General features: G+C 44.5%; 1 protein-coding gene across 1 annotated transcript; it reads left to right on the forward strand.

The window, feature by feature from the left end:
• The first annotated feature begins 6,913 nt into the window (after positions 1 to 6,913).
• FUT4 (fucosyltransferase 4) lies at positions 6,914 to 18,332 on the forward strand. The gene is made up of 5 exons (XM_081790166.1): positions 6,914 to 7,080; positions 7,182 to 7,235; positions 13,602 to 13,659; positions 13,844 to 14,090; positions 14,224 to 18,332. The coding sequence occupies exons 1-5, from the start codon at positions 6,914 to 6,916 to the stop codon at positions 15,795 to 15,797; spliced, it is 2,100 nt and encodes a 699-aa protein (XP_081646292.1). The 3' UTR covers positions 15,798 to 18,332.
• Positions 18,333 to 19,521: the final 1,189 nt, after the last annotated feature.

Below are 19,521 nucleotides of genomic sequence, written 5' to 3' on the forward strand. Positions count from 1 at the left end.
TGGAGGCTAGTTAATAAACAAAACAAAACAAAAAACACAAAAATAAATCCAGGTATAGGTAAAGGTTAGTAAATTAATCATGTAGATGAAAGTCTTAGAGACAACAATTTCAATGCTAGTTTGGTAAGCTCATCATTTCTCTAGAATTTGTCTACTAAACAGTATGGATTTTACTAATGCTATTGGGTTAAAAACAGATTAAAAAGAAGGAGGAAAAACTATTCTCCCCCTTCCCCTTGTCAAACGTAATACATGTGCTGTATAGAAAAATGGGAAAATAAAGAAATGTAATGGGAAACATATCATCTAGAATTCAATTCCCAGAAACAACCACCGATAAAATGTTGACATAATTTTATTCTTTTTTCCTACGCGTATGTTCATTTTACATGTTCGAAATCACTCTGTATACTATATACATTCATTATCCCTTTTAACATAACATCATACAATTTCCCAGTCATTAAAATATAACTTTTGTTTTTAGTTAAGTAGCCACACAATGTCGCATGAGTTTCAGGTGTATAACATAGTGATTCAACAGTTCCATACGTTACGCTACACTTTCCACAAGTGAGCTACATCTGTCACCGGGCAACAGTGTTACAATATCATTGACTTGTGTGTTTCCCTAGTGTAGTGATTATCACGTTAGCCTAACAGTACCATCGGCTGTATTTTCTATGCTGTTGCTTTCGTCTCCGAACTTATTCAATCCAAAATTGGAAGCCTGGGTCTCCCACTCCCCTTCCCGTTTTGCCCATCCCCGCACTCTCCTCCCCTCTGGCAACCACCAGTTTGTTCTCTGTATTTACGGGTTTGTTTTTGCTTTGTTTTTTAGATTCCACATACAGGTAAAATCGTACCGTATCTGTCTTTCTTTGACTTATTTTACTGAGCATAATACCCTCTAGGTTCATTCATGTTGTCGCAATGACAAGATCTCATTCTTTTTTATGACTGAATCATATTTCACTGTGTATGTGTACCACAACTTCTTTATCCATTCGTCTGCTTTTTTAAAATTATTTTTACTTATTATTTTTGAGGGAGAGAGAGAGGGAGAGAAAGGGGGACAGAGGATCTGAAGCTGGCTCCACACTGACAGCAGAGAAGACCAATGTGGGGCTCGAACTCACAAACTATAAGATCATGACCTGAATCGAAGTCAGACACTTAACTGACAGAGCGACCCAGGCACCCCACCATTCATCTACTTTTTAAAGTTTATTTATTTATTTTGAGAGGAGGGGAGGGGCAGAGACAGAGAGAGAGAAAAAAAGAGAAAATCCCAAGCAGGCTTCCCATTCAGCAGGGAGCCTGAAGTGTGGCTCCATCTCATGACCTGAGCCGAAACCAAGAGTTGGATACTTAACAGACTAAGCCACCCAGGCACCCCTATTTTATTTTTATTTTACAGAGAGAGCAAACACTAGTGGGGGACAGGGACAGAGGGAAAGAGAGAATCCCAAGCAGACTCTATGCTCAGAGTTGATTCTGTGAGCCTGGAACCCCAACCCAAGCTGAAATCGAGAGTCAGATGCTCAACCAACTGAGCCCCTGAGGTGTTCCTATCCATCATATAACTTTAAATGATAATTATATTTAAAAATTATATGTAGTAAAATTTTGCATTTATCACTATTTTTTGGACATTTGGGTTTTTCAGCCTTTCATTTTATACATAACTGTCATAATACTCATTCCTATCCCCTTAAAAAATTCTTTTTCATAGGGGCGCCTAGGTGGCTCAGTCAGGTAAGCGTCCGACTTTGGCTCAGGTCATGATCCTGGGCTTCATGGGTTCGAGCCCCGTGTCGGGCTCTGTGCTGACAGCTCGTAGCCTGGGGCCTGCTTCAGATTCTGTGTCTTCCTCTCTCTCTGCCCCTCCCCTGTTGGTGCTCTGTCTTTCTGTCTCCCAAAAATAAATAAACATTAAAAAAATTTTTTTAAATTCTTTTTCATAGTATTCTGGTTACATATCTCTCATTCTCTTTCCTTTCTAGGCTAAGCTCGTCTTAAAACTTCTTCCAGTTCTCAGTTCTCCAGTTCATTTCTCAGTTTTAATGTAATAAGTCAAGTCAACAAAGATTTGTTGACTGGGTATGTCCCTTCCCTATTTAAAAATATTTACACAGTGAAACAGTCAATAGTCTCTTAAGGTCCAAACTTTTCCAGATTTAATATAAAAATTTCCATTTAGTAAATGCACACCAGAAGAGATCCTACATGTAAGCCAATTCCAGCCACCACCATGTTTATGGAATTCTCCATCGCTGGTTGCTTCAAAAATGGTGCTGTGGGCCAGTGGCTAAAATTGGAGAGATTACATTTTAAATCAGTCAAGAAATATAGCCCCCAAACTACCAGGAGTTGGGTAAAGCATTCATTATTCTTACCAATCAAAAATCTTAACCTTCTAAAAATTCTTCCCATCACCTCTTTGCACCTATGTTAGGATACCACACAAAAAGTGCAGTGAGTGGGGGAGTGCTGACTTATTCATCCATTAGAAACGATGTCCTGTTTGCACTTGAACTCCAGGTGTGGCTTTACAAACTCACTCTCAGGGATTTCCTTCCTCACTTCCACTCTATTCCTGCCCAATAAACAAGCCCCGCTTTGTTCATTTTCAACCTCACTGCCTAGGCTGGGTCCTTGGCATCAGTCTCCCACTTCCTGCTCAGCCGCTAGCTACCAGCACCAAGGACTGATCTCAAGGCTCTGTTTCCTAGCTAAGGTTTCTGTCCTTATTCTAGTTTGAGGTCCTGGATCCTTTTGTGGCTAAATTCTGTTCTTCATTGCCCCATAGTACATCTTCCTAACTGGATTCCTGGACAGGATTTTTCATGCAAGCATTATGTATAATAGTGAATAACTGAAACCATCGAAATGCCAAAGATAGGGGATGGTTTTAACAGTTACAATATGATACATCTGGTTTTTAATTCAATAAGCATTTTCAATAAAAACTTTTTGAAAACCAGAATTACAAGGATACTCCTTTAAAGTGATAGAAATCTATAGCCATCTTAAATCAATAGCCATTTTAATACTCGATGAAATACACTAGAGGCATTCCTTCTAAGGTCAGAAATGAAATTAAAAAATTTTTTTTTCCTAGAGCTGTTTGAAGCTTGCTCACTTTTAGTTTTCATTTTATATGCTCCCAGCCCAAGAGTCCTTGAATTTTTACAGTTCAGGCTGAAGTTGCTCTGGGGTAACTTGGTGTCATAGGGCTTGCACCACACTTCCTAATTTGGCTAAATAGTCGTGGCAAAAGTATCTGTGAGCCACACAGATGATAAGATTAGAAGTAGATTCACAGAGCTAGAACAAAGAATCCTCGAACTTCTATGGAACCACAAAAGACCCGGAATAGCCAAAGCAATTCTGAAAAAAGAAAAACAAAACTGGAGGCATCACAATTCCGGACTTCAAGCTGTATTACAAAGCTATAGTCATCAAGATAGTATGGTACTGGCACAAAAACAGACACATAGATCAACGGAACAGAATGGAAAGCCCAGAAATGGAAGTACAACAATATGGTCAACTAACCTTTGATGAAGCAGAAAAGAATATCCAATGGAAAAAAAAGACGGTCTCTTCAACAAATGGTGTTGGGAAAACTGGACAGCGACATGCAGAAGAATGAAACTGGACATTTTCTTACACCAAACACAAAAATAAATTCAAAATGGTTCTCCTAAAGGAGAACACAGGCAGCAACTTCTTTGACCTTGGCTGCAGCAACTTCTTATGAGACATGACTCGGGCAAGGGAAACAAAAGCAAAAATGAACTATCGGGACCTCACCAAGGTAAAAAACTTCTGCACAGGGAAGGAAACAATCAACAAAGTTAAACACGGCCTACGGAATGGGAGAAGATATTTGCAAATGACATTTCTGATAAAAGTTAGTATCCAAAATCTATAAAGAACTTATCAAATTCAACACCCAAAAAACAAATAGCCCAGTTAAGAAATGGGCAGAAGACTTTCCAAAGAAGACATCCAGTTGGCCACAGACACATGAAAAGATGCTCAACATCCCTCATCATGAGAGAAATACAAATCAAAACCATGATGAGATACCACCCCACACCTGTCAGAATGGCTAAAATTAACAACACAAAAACCAGCAGGTGTTGGCAAGAATGCAGAAAAAGTGGAACCCTCTTGCACTGTTGGTGGGAATGCAAACTGGTCCAGACACTCTGGAGAACAGTATGGAGGTTCCTCAAGAAACTAAAAATAGAACTATCCAGCAAGGACACTATAAGGTATTTACCCAAAGGATACAAAAGTACAAATTTGAAGGGGTACATGCACCCCAATGTTTACAGCAGCATTATCAAAAATAACCAAACTATGGAGACAGTGCAAGTGTCCATTGACTAAAGAATGGATAAAGAACATGTGGTGTGTGTGTGTGCGTGTGTGTGTGTGTATGTATGTGTGTATCACTCAGTCATCAAAAAGGATGAAATCTTGCCATTTGCAATTATGTGGAGGGAGCTAGAATGTATTATGCTAAGTGAAATAAGTCAATCAGAAAAAGATACCATATGATTTCACTCATGTGGAATTTAACAAAACAGATGAACATACAGGGAGAGGGGAGACGAGAGGGAAACAAGCCACAAGAGACTCTTAATGATAGAGAATAAACTATGGGTTGACGGAGGGAGATGGGTGGGAAATGAGCTAGATGGGTGATGGGTATTAAGGAGGGCACTTGTTATGATGAGCACCTGGTGTTGTAGGCAAGCAATGAATCACTGAATTCTACTCCTGAAACCAATATTTCATTGTATGTTAACTAAAAAAAAAAAAAAGAAATAAAGAAAGAGAAAAGAAATAAAGAAAAAAATTAGAAGTAGAAAATAAGGGGCACCTGGGTGGCTCAGTTGATTGAGCACCCCACTCTTGATTTTGGCTCAGGTCATGATAACACAGTTGGTGAGATCCAGCCCCACGTCTGGCTCTGTGCTGACAGTGTGGAGTCTGCTTGGGATTCTCTCTCTGTGTCCCTCCTCTGCTTGCACACATGGGCGTGCACTCTCTCTCAAAATAAATAAATAAACTTTAAAAATACATCAGAAATAAAAAAAAAGGGGGGGTTAAAAGAAGCATATGTGGGTAGTCTTTTTTTTTAAATGTTTATTTTTGAGAGAGAGAGAGACAGAGACAGAGACAGAGCACAAGCAGGGGAGGGGCAGAGAGAAAGGGAGACAGAATCCAAAGCAGTCCAGGCTCTGAGCTGTCAGCACAGAGCCCGATGCGGGGCTCGAACCCACAAACTGTGAGATCGTGACCTGAGCCAAAGCCAGACGCTCAATCGACCGAGCCACCCAGGTGCCCCTATGTGAGTAATCTTAGCAATTGTTGAGTCTTAAGAGGAATTTGGGATTCATCACCCTATTTTTTCTACGTGTAAAGTATTTCATAATATGTTGTTTTCAAGGATTTACTTTAGATATAAGGAAGCATTTATTCATGGAAATAATTGAAAGGCTGAGGAAGACCTCCCTTGGTCATCTTTATTTATTAAAAAACAAAACAAACACAGGAGTTAGTCACCTCTCCAGAACGGTTCAGCTCACAAAGGTGTTCCTTCCTCTGAGAATAGCTCACCACCACCGTATCCCTGACTCCCTGCCCCCACTAATCCACTGACCACACTGCCCTGGACTCTGTTCTCGGCCATGGCTAAGTTCACCAGGTAGACAAAGCCCAAGGTGGCCCAGTTGGATTCTTGCTGCCAAAGACTGAAAACTGAGAGTTAGGGCACCGGGGTGGCTCAGTTGGTTAAATGTCCGACTCTAGATTTTGGCTCAGGTCATGATCTCAGGGTTCTTGGGATTGAGCCCTGAGTCAGGCTCTGCATTGACAGCACAAGCCTGCTTGGGATTCTCTGCCTTTCTCTCTCTTTGACCCTCACCTGCTCTCTCTCTCAAAAATAAATAAACATTTTAAAAATAGTGTTAATAAAAATTTTTAGAAGTGGGTTTCTGTGAGACTCGCTTCTCACCTGTTAATACGTTTTGCCCCCCATCCTGCCTTTTTTTTTCCCCCCGATCCGGAGCTGCCTCCAGTAAGTCACTATAACTGCAACTAAAAGAATCCTTACTAATAAAACTGGCTGTAGTTTTGTCTGGCTTAATTATAGCGCTTGCTTGAAGCACATGTATGTGGGCTAAACCGCTTGACTCTGGTTTATAATCCCACATCTCTGCCACTAAGAGAGAGAGAGTAGAATCTACTGGGTGGAGAGACTCAGGTCTACCCTCTTTCCCCAGCAGAAACTTGCTTCCCTTTCACATGAAAAACTTCCTTGGCAAACCGACGAACCTTGCCTAACTAGTTGTAAGCGGAGATGAGAAAGGTGCAAAGATAGGTGGCCTAGAACAACCTTCTACTCTGAGAGTGACACTTGATCAATGCAGAGGTGACAAGGGACAAAGTGACAAGGCAATTGAGGAAGTCTTGCTTCTAGAGGCACGTTCAGCAGTGACTGAAGATCTAACACATCCCAGGTTCTGATGTCAGCCTTTGGACTCTTTAGGTCTGGAATTGCTCTAAAACTATAGTTCAACAGGGTGGATTAAATAGCTAATAAATAGCTATTAGTGTAATAGTGTAATAAATAGCTAGCATCTCCTACCAGGGCAGAAATGTTTGTCTGTTCAGATATACCTCAAGGACTTTCACAGAATTGGCCTTCAGTAAATGTTATCGCATGAAGTTACAGCTTTTGCAGTTTTCTAAGCCCAAACAAGGTCTGCCCCTAATGTGGCCCGGCAGGTGTCAATGTGGGACAATTCTCAGTACTGTGTTGTTTGGAAAACCCTTCAGAAAACAAACAAACAAAACAATATCTCTACAAGCTGATCATGACAAAGGTGCCATGCCAAAATGTACCAAAGAAAAACTGAAGTATTTCACCTTCAAAGGCACACAGCAAATCCTGTCACATCAAAATCGTCTATCAACAATCCCCATCAATCTTGCTCAAACTGTGGACTGGGAAAGGGGCCAGGAGAGCTTCAAGGGCGCTGGGGGGCAAAACAGCTGGTCAGTGGTGGGAGTGAGGAACGGTGGGCTCCGTGAACGGGTGATCAGACAGCATCTACCACTTTCGTTCACATCTGATTTCTCTTCTCTGACTTTAACAGTTGCCGCTGTTTCCCTGCTGTCTTGGATGATCCAGGAAATGAAGTCTTTGCACAGTGAGCTCACTCGAGAAAGAAGTTGCTTTTTATGCAGAGCCCCGTGGTGCTGCCAGCACAGAAGAAGCTCTTGCCATGCAGTTAGATAGTTAGGGCAGTGTTTATTCACCTGTCCTCTTTTCCCCAAGACCAAATGTTCATTGAATTGCACTAAACGTTTCTGAAGGTGAGTACAGACCGAATGTTCCTTTCAGAGTGGTTGAAAATAATCCTATTATAACCAGCCTTATTAATGTGATTTCAACTTTATGCAGCATGTAAGGTTTCTGGGCTGTGGTTTATTTGGCCACAGTAAGCTTGGCCTGGAATCATAAATATGTGGCTGTCTTACTTCTTCAGGAATTTTTCTTCCCTTGCCATATGAGCAATCTAGACTTACCCTTTCATTTTCCATGCCTTTCCAAAATCATTTGTGTGCCACTAATTTGTTCATTGTCATCCAACAAGTATTTCTTTTTTTTTTTTTTTAACGTTTATTTATTTTTGAGACAGAGAGAGACAGAGCATGAATGGGGAGGGTCAGAGGGAGGGAGACACAGAATTGAAACAGGCTCCGGGCTCTGAGCTGTCAGCACAGGGGCCCGATGCGGGGCTCGAACTCACGGACCGCAAGATCGTGACCTGAGCCGAAGTCGGCGCTCAACCGACTGAGCCACCCAGGCGCCCCAGCCAACAAGTATTTCTTAATATTGCAAGTGCCTCAACCCCTTTTTAGAAGTAGAATCACAGGAATGAGAGTGATGGAGCCTGGTCTGAGCACCGTTCTATTCTGATTGGCTACTTGAGGGAAATTTACTGGTCAAAGCAGAATTACCTGACTTCTAGGGGAAAAAAATTATGTATCTTCTCTCCATTTTCTTTCATGACGTGTGCCCTGGGACTGTGTGAGAAGTGGGGTCAGGACAAGGGGTGGGGGACAGGTAGTCAAGATCCTTTCCTCCATCTGCAGAGGGTGGGGGGTGCCTCCCAGAGTTAAGGTCTGGTCCTGAGTTAGGATCTGGTTGCCTTGAGTGTAGCCACACACATAAGTACTAATGTGGGGCAGGTACCATAGAAAAGCCTAGTGTTGATATGTTTGAATTTCTGTGATTGTGTAGGATTTGTCCTAACTTGCTTTAGTCAAGTGAGACTTGGGATTGGGGTAGAAGGACAGTGCTGGTGAACCTGGAGGGGATTTGGGGAGGCCAGTGTGATACTTAACAAGATGTACCCTACACTTCTGTTGTATTATTTTCTTAGTAATTATTTTAGAGTTCAATCTTTTTTTTTTTTTTTTTTAAGATTTTTATTCTTAAATAATCTCTATACCTAATGTGGGGCTCGAACTCCCAACCATGAGATCAAGAGTCACTTGCTCCACCAACTGAACCAGCCAGGCACCCTTAGAGTCCAAAGTCTTTTGCATAACTTTTATGAATGCAGAAATGCAATTGTTTTGTAAGTGTCTCCTAAAATGTAAAATTAAGAGTGGTGTTCATTCATTCATCTATTCATGTATTTAAGAAATATTTATGAAACACCTCATGTTGCCAGGCGTTGCACTGTGTGATGTTAATATACTTATTTCGATGTCAAAATAACTTTCTTTTTTTTTTATTCCATTAATTTATTTTTTGAGGGTGGTGTAGGGGCAGAGAGAGGGACAGAGAGAATCCCAAGCAGGCTCCTTCCTGTCAGTGCAGAGCCTGATGCAGGGCTTGATCTCATGATGGTGAGAGCATGACCTGAGCTGAAATCAAGAGTCGGACGCTTAACCCACTGAGCCACCCTTGCGCCCCTTACTTTCTTTTGCATAAGTCTTGTATTCCATAACTTTCACGTGTGACTACAAATAATGTCTATTCTAGGAGGAAGTAGTTTAACAAGAAAAATGCAGAGGTAAATCCTGCCAATATTTAAAGAATTATATAAATATTTCTAACAGTAATTGAAATTTCACTATGTACATTTTTCGGATCTCCCAACATTCTTGTATCACTCTTCAGTCAAGGAAGTGTGCAAGAGGAACTCGAGTACGTAAAGATTAACACCCTAAAGTAAATACAGTAAGTTCTCATATTGTCTCTTTGCGACAACGCCTTTCAGGGGCAGTAACGTTTTGCACTTGGGTAAAAAGAGAAGACCTTATAAATTGGTATTAGGCTTGTTTTTCTACCAGTGATTTCACAGGGCAATGAATAATAAATTGGGGATTGTCATTGAATTTACACAATTCTTAACAATCTTTAACTAACAATCATCTCCACACTCAACTGCCCAATTACGCACAGTTAAAGAATTATGCCTGACAAAGGAAACAATCTCCACCTACTTGCATCCGGGTTAGCCTTTCCAGGCACATCTTCTCACAGACTGCTCCCCACTTCCTTGTAAGTACAGAATATGGGGAGGGGCTCTGGATTGCCCTTTTCTCTCTTCAAGGGAAAAACTGGAAAGTATACTGAGCAGGTCAATGTTGAGTCACAGGAATCTCAAATCCAGGAATCTCAAATCCATCCAGAGATAAGAACTCATCTGAGGGTGGCCTTGTGGAGCCCAGCTGGCCAGCTTGGTGCCGGTGGAAAGGCCTGAGGCCGTCAGAATGTGTTCTGGGGATTCCTAGGAAATATCAAATGTCTTTGGTGAGGAGTCCCAGGACGGGCTGCAAATGTACCATTTCCCTGAGGAAGAGCCAAGAGTGAGTTAGACTTGCAGCAACCAGAGTCGTCCTTGCCCTTGGTCTCAAAGAATTCTGTCCTATATCAAATTTTGGAACTGAATAGATCATCCTCGGACACGCTGTGCGCTGATTACTCACTTGGCTTGATAAAATAGGCCTTAATTTATGGACTTCTCCTCTACACCGCGTTAGCAATCCTCAGAGTCCAGAAGCCCTTCTTTACACCTGACCTTGTTGTCTTCATACTTGCCAAGGAAAGCCAGTTCTTCCTGTGTAATATTCCTTGGAAACTGAGAGGCCTTTAACTACACAAGAAATACTTTGGTTTATCCTTACCAAATTAAAGACAATCATAGAAACCTTAAAATTCTAAGAATCTTAGAATAACAATTTTAGCATTTAGAATAACAATTGCTTACTGACGGCTGGTAGCCAGGGTTGTTTTGGCCCGCCCACTACCCCGTCCTCTTCAGATAACAGCATTTCCCTTTGGGGAACTCCCTCCGCTGTTGGTCCATGAAGTTTAGGTAAACCTACCCTGTAGCTCCACAAGAGTATCTAAAGAGAGTCTACATCTCCTGATCACAGTGATTGTTTCAAGAATGACACTTGGTGCAGGTTGGGCCAATGAGAGTCAGCCTTATTTGATGGAGCTTCTGATGCTGGTCATCACGGCTCTAATTCATGTGTAGCATTTACACTTGAAAGCTTCAGGGGCTTCTTCATGTCACAGCAAATCATTCACATAGCCAATTTTTCCTGATACTTACACACTTTATAGTGGGGAACACATTTACCAACAGATTATTTCAGCAATACATTAAGAGCCTTCATTCATTCAACAAGTGTTCAGTGAAATGATGAAAACTACTAGATGCCTGGTTCAGTGCTAGGGATGGAGTTGTGAATGAAATATGATCCCGGCCCCATGATATTCTGAACGATGTCTATATGGGAGCACACAGGAGAGTCATGTAACCTACCCTACATTTGTGCACATGGGGGTCCAGGAAGGCTTCCTGGAGGAATGGCCTCCTAACTATCTCTGAATTGATTCTCCTTTAATTTTAATTTAATCTCATTCTCACATCTATCTCAGTTCAGGCATTTTGTTTCATATCTGAAGTATACCAACGGTTTTCCAACTGGATTAGATACTTGTGTTCTTATCCTGGTCCTTACTCCCAATTCATCTTTTACTAATGAAAGAATGATTTTTTTTTTCTTAGAAACATTTTACTGAAGTATAATATACACACATAAAAGCACATATGTAAGTCTGAAGCTTAATGAATTTACTCAACAAAACATACCCAATTAACCAGTGCCTATATCAATGAACATGGCCAGCACACCAGGAGACTATCTCATGTCAACTTCCATATGCTCACCTCCCCTCACAAATGAGTTTTTTTGTTTTGTTTTTTAAGTAGGCTTCTAGCCCATTGTGGGGCTTGAACTCACAACCTTGAGATCAAGACCTGAGATCAAGGGTTGAATGCTTAACCAACTGAGCCACCCAGATACCTGGCAAAAGATCTTTTAAAAATACTCGTTATATTGATCCTTTGCTTTATTAAAACCTTTCGAGGATTCTCAACAGCCTTCAGGATAAAACCCCATCTCCTTAGTCAAACTAAACCCCTAGTGATTTCTAACCTACCATCTTCATCCCGTTTGGCTGTTGCTATGCTGCTCCTTCTGTTTAGACGAACATCTCAGCCCTGTTCCCAATTTTAATCGTTCCTAATTATTCCAGGAACCACCTTCTCAAAGCCTTCTATAATTCTTTCTCTCTGCACTGTTTCAGATTCTTGAAGGTAGAAATGGTATTTTTCAGTCCAGGTTCCTAACTGGTTAAATAAATAAATGAGAACACCTGGCTTTGTTACTTTCCCTTAATGCCTTTCCTCCTTTCCATCCCTCTAAAATAAGAACAAACCGTTGCTCAGGGAATAAATCAATGAGTATGATCTTCAATCAGTTGTTTGTAGAGGAGTCATGATTGGTTTCCATTGATCCAACTACACCCTCCTGCCAGGTAATCCCTTTCCCCAACATCAAAATAAGACTAAAGTAGGAGTTGCTGATCCCTCACTCTACCAAGGTAAGTAGATACTATGGAAATTGATATTCATGAGATAGGAGCCATTCTGCCCATAAAAAGTTGGTTTAATTGGAATATCTGAAGGACTTACAGGAAAATTAGGAGTGGGGGAAGGAAGCAAGGAAGCAGGTTAACATTTACCAAATGCTTACCTACCATGTGCTGGATACAACGTTAGCCTCTATCTGTGATGTCTTATTTACTTCAAGTGGGGGAGGAATGTGCATAAATATATGGGTTTTTGAATTGCATAACAAGAAAAGCCAATATATCCTTTCCTTATTTTGGTTGAAGAAGGAAACACTTGGGCACTTATAGCTTTTTTTTTAGAATTAAAAATAACAGAGTGGGGCACCTGAGTGGCTCAGTCCGTTAAGCATCTGGTCATGAGCGTCGGCTCAGGTCATGATCTCACGGTTCTTGAGTTTGAGCCCCACATTGGACTCTGGGCTGACAGCTCAGAGCCTGGAGCCCGCTTCAGATTCTGTGTCTCCCTCTCTCTACCCCTCTGCTGCTTGCACTCTGTCTCTCGCATTGTCTCAAAAATAAATAAACATTAAAAAAAATAACAGAGTGGAACTGAAATTCATAGCTCCAATGACAATTTGGTTAAGTAGCTTAAAAATTATACCATGAAATTAAAAAAATAAAAAATAAAAAAAAAACTCCACAACATTATAACAAGTTTTAGTGTGTAGGAGAAAGTAGGTATAGCCAGAACATCTAATGCTATCCGGCTCCCAAATTGTCCCTGTGGGCCAGAAGGCAGTGTCACATGAAACCATCTTTATAGAAGCTTTCGAAATCTATACTTGATTTTTAAAAATATTTATTTTGAGAGAAAGCATGTGTACACAAATGGCCAGAGAGAGAGAGAGAGACAGGGAGAGGCAGAATCCCAAGCAGGCTCCACCCTGTCAGCACAGAGCCCAAGAGGGTGGGGGGCTCAATCCCATGAACTGTGAGATCATGACCTGAGCAGAAATCAAGAGTGTGATGGTCAACTGACTGAGTCACCCAGGTGCCCCCTCTGTACTTGATTTTTAATGACAAAGTTCTTCCTGGTAAATCCTAATGGCAAATCCAAGTTTGTTTGTTTGTTCTGTATGCATAATATCAAACACACCCGACAGGTTGGCCCCATTCCCAGCAAATCCATTTCTCCTCTAACATCCCGTAACTCAATATGGTACTGGGCTGGGGTGCTGGCAATGCACAGCTGTCAAATACTAAAAATTCTCCCCAAACTGCCTCATCTCCTTAGGTCAGCAGCCCACCTATGGCCTATTTGGAATTTTGCTGAAAAACAGTTTAATGACATAAATGAAGGCCTAAACCTAGAAATTCAAATTCAACTTGTAGGAAAAAAAAATTTGCTCAACTGGCTATAGAAATGCATGCCTGGATTGTTGACTCACTGATAACAGTGGAAGCAGCTGTGAGCTACTCACCTTTTATAGCCAAAACTTGGGTGCTCTAATTGTTTCTTCAGTGCTTAATAAAACTTAGTAGTGCCGTTCATTCATTCAACTCCCGGACCAAGCAGTAATTTCCTGGAGGACAAAGGCCCAAAGGGCCATATGTTTATCTTTGGTTTCAGAGTCCTCCTCGCCCTTGTACCAAGAACGTTCTGGGCCAGCAGTGAGGAGTATGTAGAGGTGGAGTGAGGGAAAAGAATGTTTCAGATTGCTCAGAAAACGTTTATTCTTCTGATCCTCTGCTGGGGAGGAAGGCGGAGGGGAGAGAACGTTCTTGTGGCAGTGGGATTTAACTATCCACCCTGAAAACTTGGTTTCACAAACGCACAACCCCTGTGGGTCGCGCCACTGGCCTGTCTCGGAGGGTCACGAGGTCACGGTCACCGCCGCCGTGGCCGCGCCGCAGCCCGCACGTTTCCGCGGCCTCTCGCGCTCCCTCCCTCCGGCAGGCGTCGCTGGTCACCGCAGGGCGGCGAGGAAGGAAGCGGACTCGATCTTCCGTCCCGACGCCCGGGGACTCGGCACCCCCGGCCCGCCTTCTCCACGAGTCCGCTCTAGCGCCCTCTGCACGCGCCCAGCGACCAACCGGGTCCTCCCTCTGGAAGGCGAAGGTGCAGGCCACCGCGACTGAACAGCGGGGCGCCGCTGGGAGGGAGCCGCGGGCAGGCCCGGGCTCAAGGCCAGGGAGCTGGGCGCGCGGAAAGGCCCGGGACCCCCCGAGGTGGGGTCCGGAGAGCGGGTGAGGGGCCCGGGCGGCGCGGCCGAAGGTCCGGGAGTCCTGGACGGGGCGGGGACGAGCGGAGGCGCTGCAGGAAACGCCCGGGGCCGGCAGTGCCGGTCGGGCCGGGGGCGCGGTGGAGGGGAGGGACGGGGCGGCGCCCGGCGGGGCTGCCCGGGCCGCGCGCTTAGCCCTGGCGGCGCGCCCCGCGGGGACTCTTCGGGAGGAGTGCCAGGCCCGCGAGCCTTGGGATTCCGGGACCGCCCTCTCCCGCTCCAGGGCCGGCGGCGAGCGGCAACGACGGCCGGAGCCGCAGCGGCAGCATGAGAGCGGGCGCCGCGGCCCCACGCCTGCGGACGCGCGGCGAGCGGCGGCGGCCGTGCCTGCGCGCGCCATGGGGGCGCCGTGGGGCCGGGCGGCCGGCCGGCGCTTCGGGCGGCGCCGGGGCCGGGGGCTTCTGCCGAGCGCCTCCGCGCTGGCGGCGGCCGGCCTGCTGTGCACCGCTCTGGCCGCCTTCTGCTGCTGGAGGCAGCTGCCGCCGCTGCCCTGGGCATCCTCCGCCCCGCCGCGGCCGGTGGCCGTGCTGCTGTGGTGGGAACCCTTCGCGGGGCGCGACAGCGGCGCGAGGCCGCCCCCGGACTGCTGGCTGCGCTTCAACATCAGCGGCTGCCGCCTGCTCACCGACCGTGCGGCCTATGGGGAGGCCCAGGCGGTGCTTTTCCACCACCGTGACCTCGTGAAGGAACCCCGTGACTGGCCCCCGCCCTGGGGCGCCCCGGTGCTCTGGGCAGATGAGCTGGAGTTGCGGGTGTTGGACGACGAGGAGGCGGTGGCCGCCGAAGCCCTGGCCACCTCGGGCCTCAGGCCCCCGGGCCAGCGCTGGGTGTGGATGAACTTCGAGTCGCCCTCCCACTCCCCGGGCTTGCGGAACCTGGCGGGGAACCTCTTCAACTGGACCCTCTCCTACAGGGCCGACTCGGACATCTTCGTGCCTTACGGGTACCTCTACCCCAGGACCCATCCCAGCGACCAGCCGCTAGGCCTGGCCCCGCCGCTGGCCCGGAAACGGGGGCTGGTGGCCTGGGTGGTGAGCAACTGGGATGAGCACCAGGCCCGGGTCCGGTACTACCACCAGCTGAGCCAGCACGTGTCGGTGGACGTGTTCGGCAGGAGCGGGCCTGGCCGGCCGGTGCCCAGCATTGGCCTTCTGCACACAGTGGCCCGCTACAAGTTCTACCTGGCCTTTGAGAACTCGCAGCACCTGGATTACATCACTGAGAAGCTCTGGCGCAATGCGTTGCTGGCCGGGGCCGTGCCCGTGGTGCTGGGCCCCGACCGTGCCAATTATGAACGCTTCATGCCCCGCGGTGCCTTCATCCACGTAGACGACTTCCCTAGTGCCTCCTCCCTGGCTGCCCACCTGCTCTTCCTCGACCGAAACCCAGCAGTCTACCGTCGCTACTTCAGCTGGCGCAGGAGCTACGCCGTGCACATCACCTCCTTCTGGGACGAGCCTTGGTGCCGGGCCTGCCAGGCTGTGCAGAGCGCCGGGGACCGGCCCAAGAGCATACGCAATTTGGCTCGCTGGTTTGAGCGGTGAAACCCCGGTGTGACCCAGGGAGGTCAGATCGTCAGCTTTTGACCCTCAGCTGCACATCTCCTTGGCTGGTCGAGTTTTCCAAACACCCATTTTTACTCTATGGGGGAAAGGTGATTTACCAATTAATATGATTCAGCATAAAGACTGGGTAGGAAGGATCCCTGGTTCTCATGGTTTTGTTTTTTTGTTTGTTTGGTTTTTTGGGGTTTTTTTTGCACAGCTAGCAGTTGGGCTCTGTCTGCTGTAGGTGGGCATCAGTGTTCACCGGTGAAGAAGGGAGCCCTCCCTCACCTTGTAACCAGGACGGATGTGAAACAGTAGCTTAACTACCAGAAGCCTTTGAGTCAGTTGCTCTTTTTTTCCTCATCTGTCACGGGCTATATAGGTGGCCTGTGCTGAATCCAAATCCATACACACTGCTCCTTGACTCACATTGCACTGGGCGAATGTGTAGCAAGCCCCCCGTTCCAGAAGGAGCCTTGTTGCAGAATAGTGAAAGGACTGTGGCCGCAAGTGGGTCTCATGACTTCCTCAAAGTCTCATCTCCTAAAAAACGGTGAGGAGGGTGGTCCAATGATCCATGGACCGTTCCTTAACAAGTACTGTTTGTTCCCCTGCTGTCTGAGTACAAAGACGATGCTAGATTGCCCTTGGGGAAGAGTTAGGATGAATATACAGGTGTACCTCACTTTACACACACGTATTTTTGAAACACTGCTTTTAAATCAAATCCCCAATTCACTGCTTTAGGAGACGTCAGTGTTTAATGCAGTCCTCTGGGGAATCCCTTTACAATGTGAATAAGCATCTCCTAACTTATTTCCTCTGTGTCTGTTTTTCTATAACCAAAATTTTTAAAAAGTGTATTAAAATTAGAGATGTGAAAAAAGCAGAAGCGACCTTCTTCTCCCCTCTGTCCAGAAAACCAGCCCGTGTTTACCAACAGAAGAGAAGGAAGCCGCAGTGCCACTTTCCACAGAGTTATTTGTTTGTATCGTTTTACTGGACGGAAAAATTAAGCAGGAACGTACTGCCGGAAGTACCTGTCTGCAGGACAGAGAAAAGAGATTGTGCCGCAATATGGCAAAAGGAAAAAAGTTTCATGGTGTCTACTAATGGCAGTTTTTGTTTCTGTCAGTTTTCAGTTAAATGTTTAATTGCTAGGGAATGGAACTAAATTAGTGCCTGCAATGAGCCGTGGTTTTCTGTTAAAATATAAATCTGCCATTCTCCCCGGGGCCGGCTGGTTCCCCTCCTAGTCTGCATAGTAGTACTTACGGTATGGCCTCACGTTTCTAGTGCCCTTGAGCCTGTGCCGTGGACCAACTTTGAAAATGGTATGCATTGACTTGAAAAGATGAACGAGCAGCATATTTACTAGGAGTGACCGCGTGCCTCCTCTGTGCCAAACACTGGGCTTGGGGTGCCAGGAGAGACACACACATGTGTAAGGCGAGGTCCTTTTCTTGAAGGGTATTAGAATCTGCCCTTGTCAACAGGTAAAATAGAACTTTGATCAGTCAATCGGCAGAACCTACTTGTTTAAAGTGACATTCTTTAATACAGACCATAGGTCAGTTATTAGAAAACCAGTTGATTTATAGCCTCAAATAATGGTTTATTTTTCTCTTTGACTTATTACAATAAGGACCTTCAGTGACTGATTATTGTGAGCATGGTCTAAGATTAGGTTTATATAAAGTTGTGCTGTAAACTGTAATTTTGCTTTTGATTAGGGCAATTAGCTGAATCATTAAGTTTTATCTCTACGAGTATTCATTGCAGACTCACTTAAAAAGTTCACTGAAATCCAGGCGCTTCAATTTTTTTTCCTTAAAAGGAGAAATTAAAGCCCATAGATAACATTTCCTTATTAAAATATTATAGTGTGGGCGGAATTACAAAGTATCAGTCAACCAATAAAGAAAAAGGAAAAATCCTCTTCTTATACTGAGTATTTATGAGAGATTGGCAAGTGATCTTGGGGTTCCTGGGAATCTAGATGGGCAGTGGGAGAGTGGATTTTGAAGGTAATCTGGCTTGAATTCCAGCTGTGTGACCTCTGCAAGTTAGTAATAACCTTGAAGGGCACCTGGGTGGCTCAGTCAGTTAAGCCTCTGACTCTTGATTTCGGCTCAGGTCATGATCTCAAGGTAGCGAGATCAAGCCCTGTGTCTGGCTCTGCACTGGGCATGGAACCGGCTTAAGATTCTCTCTCCCTCTCTCTCTGCCCCTCCACTGCTTGCACTTGCTTTCTCTCTCTAAAATAATAATAACAACAACAACCTCGAGCCTCAGATTCCTTATCTGTAAGATGGGGAGGGAAAATACTTCATAGCTCATTGTGAGCTTTGTGGAAACTAAAATAAGTAAAGGGGCCTAACACGTGGCAATCACTCAATTGGTAAGAGAGATTTTTTTTTTTCCTTTTTTGTTGCAGTGATTTCAAGTTGCCTCCATATCGATTTGTATGTCTTAATTTAAATCTCAACATATGTTTCAGGATATATCTCAAATAAAAAGCAAGGGGCCTCATATTATATATTTCAGGTGTATTCCTAAAGCTAAGCTCTATTATTTCAAGAATCATCATTGCTATTTAGATCGAGCTTGAATTTGCAGGCTATTCTTTCTTTGAAAGACAAATTGTTAAGTTATATTGTTACATGAGTATTATTTTACTGATGTTCTTCTTAGTTACAGTAAATCTTGTTAAAACTAACCACATATTTATTGAATATTTAGTGTAAGGAAGGTATAATTGCATTTTTATTTGTGTGCAAATTTTGGGTCTAGAACAGCCAGAATAGTTTTTGAGGCTGATTTCATCAAAGAGTAAGAGAAATATGTCAATTGCTCATTTTATGTTATTTTTCACATCATTCTAAATTGAGTAGGTTAAAATTTCATATCTGATAATATAAAAATGCATCATATATATTTAAAAATGTCTTTTCTATGATCATCATGCCCCACCCCCCTTGAAGGCATAAACTTTACTTTCAAGTTTATTACAAATTGAATATTTTTAGCACTTGATGACTCTAATGATATGATTGTGCCTGGAATGATAGTGGGATCGGGAAGACAGTGTGACTGGCTTTCAGCATCCACACTCGTTTCCGGTGTCCAAGCCCTTCCCTGGCGGTAAGTTAGAAGAGACAGGGTGGCTTCATGGAAAGAGTTTGCAACTGGGAGTCAGAACCTGGATGTGTTTCTGCCACTTTCTGCCCCTGCCGTCCTGATTAGGCGAGTTGCTTAAACTCTGGGTTTTAGCTTCCTCCTTTATAATGCACAAATGCCCCTAGAGAATGAGGGTTACGTGGGACAACATGTACCACAGTGCTTTGTACATTGTGAAGTGCTGTACGGTTACAGTGTGCTCTAAGTTTTCAAAGTTCTAGAGCAGGATGAAAACAGACTTCTCTCTGTAAAGGGCCGGGGTAAATATTTTAGGCTTTGCAGGCCATACAGTTTCTGCTGCGGCTAAACTCTGCCGATGCAGCACAAAAACAGCCGTTGGCAATATGTAAACAGATGGGGTACCTGGATTTGGCCGTAGTCAGTCAACTCTGTGCTAGACATTTAGACATCTGGGGAATTTGAGAACCTACCTGATGGGTGTTTCTTAAAAGGGATTTGAGAATTGGAATTTAAGAATTTTGGAGATAGACCCTCCTCGGTTCCTAGATCAGCTTGGCAACTTTCGCTAATTGTCTTACCT

This window comes from Panthera onca, chromosome D1 (genome assembly GCF_046562875.1).
Source record: "Panthera onca isolate mPanOnc1 chromosome D1, mPanOnc1 haplotype 2, whole genome shotgun sequence".
Lineage (NCBI taxonomy): Eukaryota > Metazoa > Chordata > Mammalia > Carnivora > Felidae > Panthera > Panthera onca.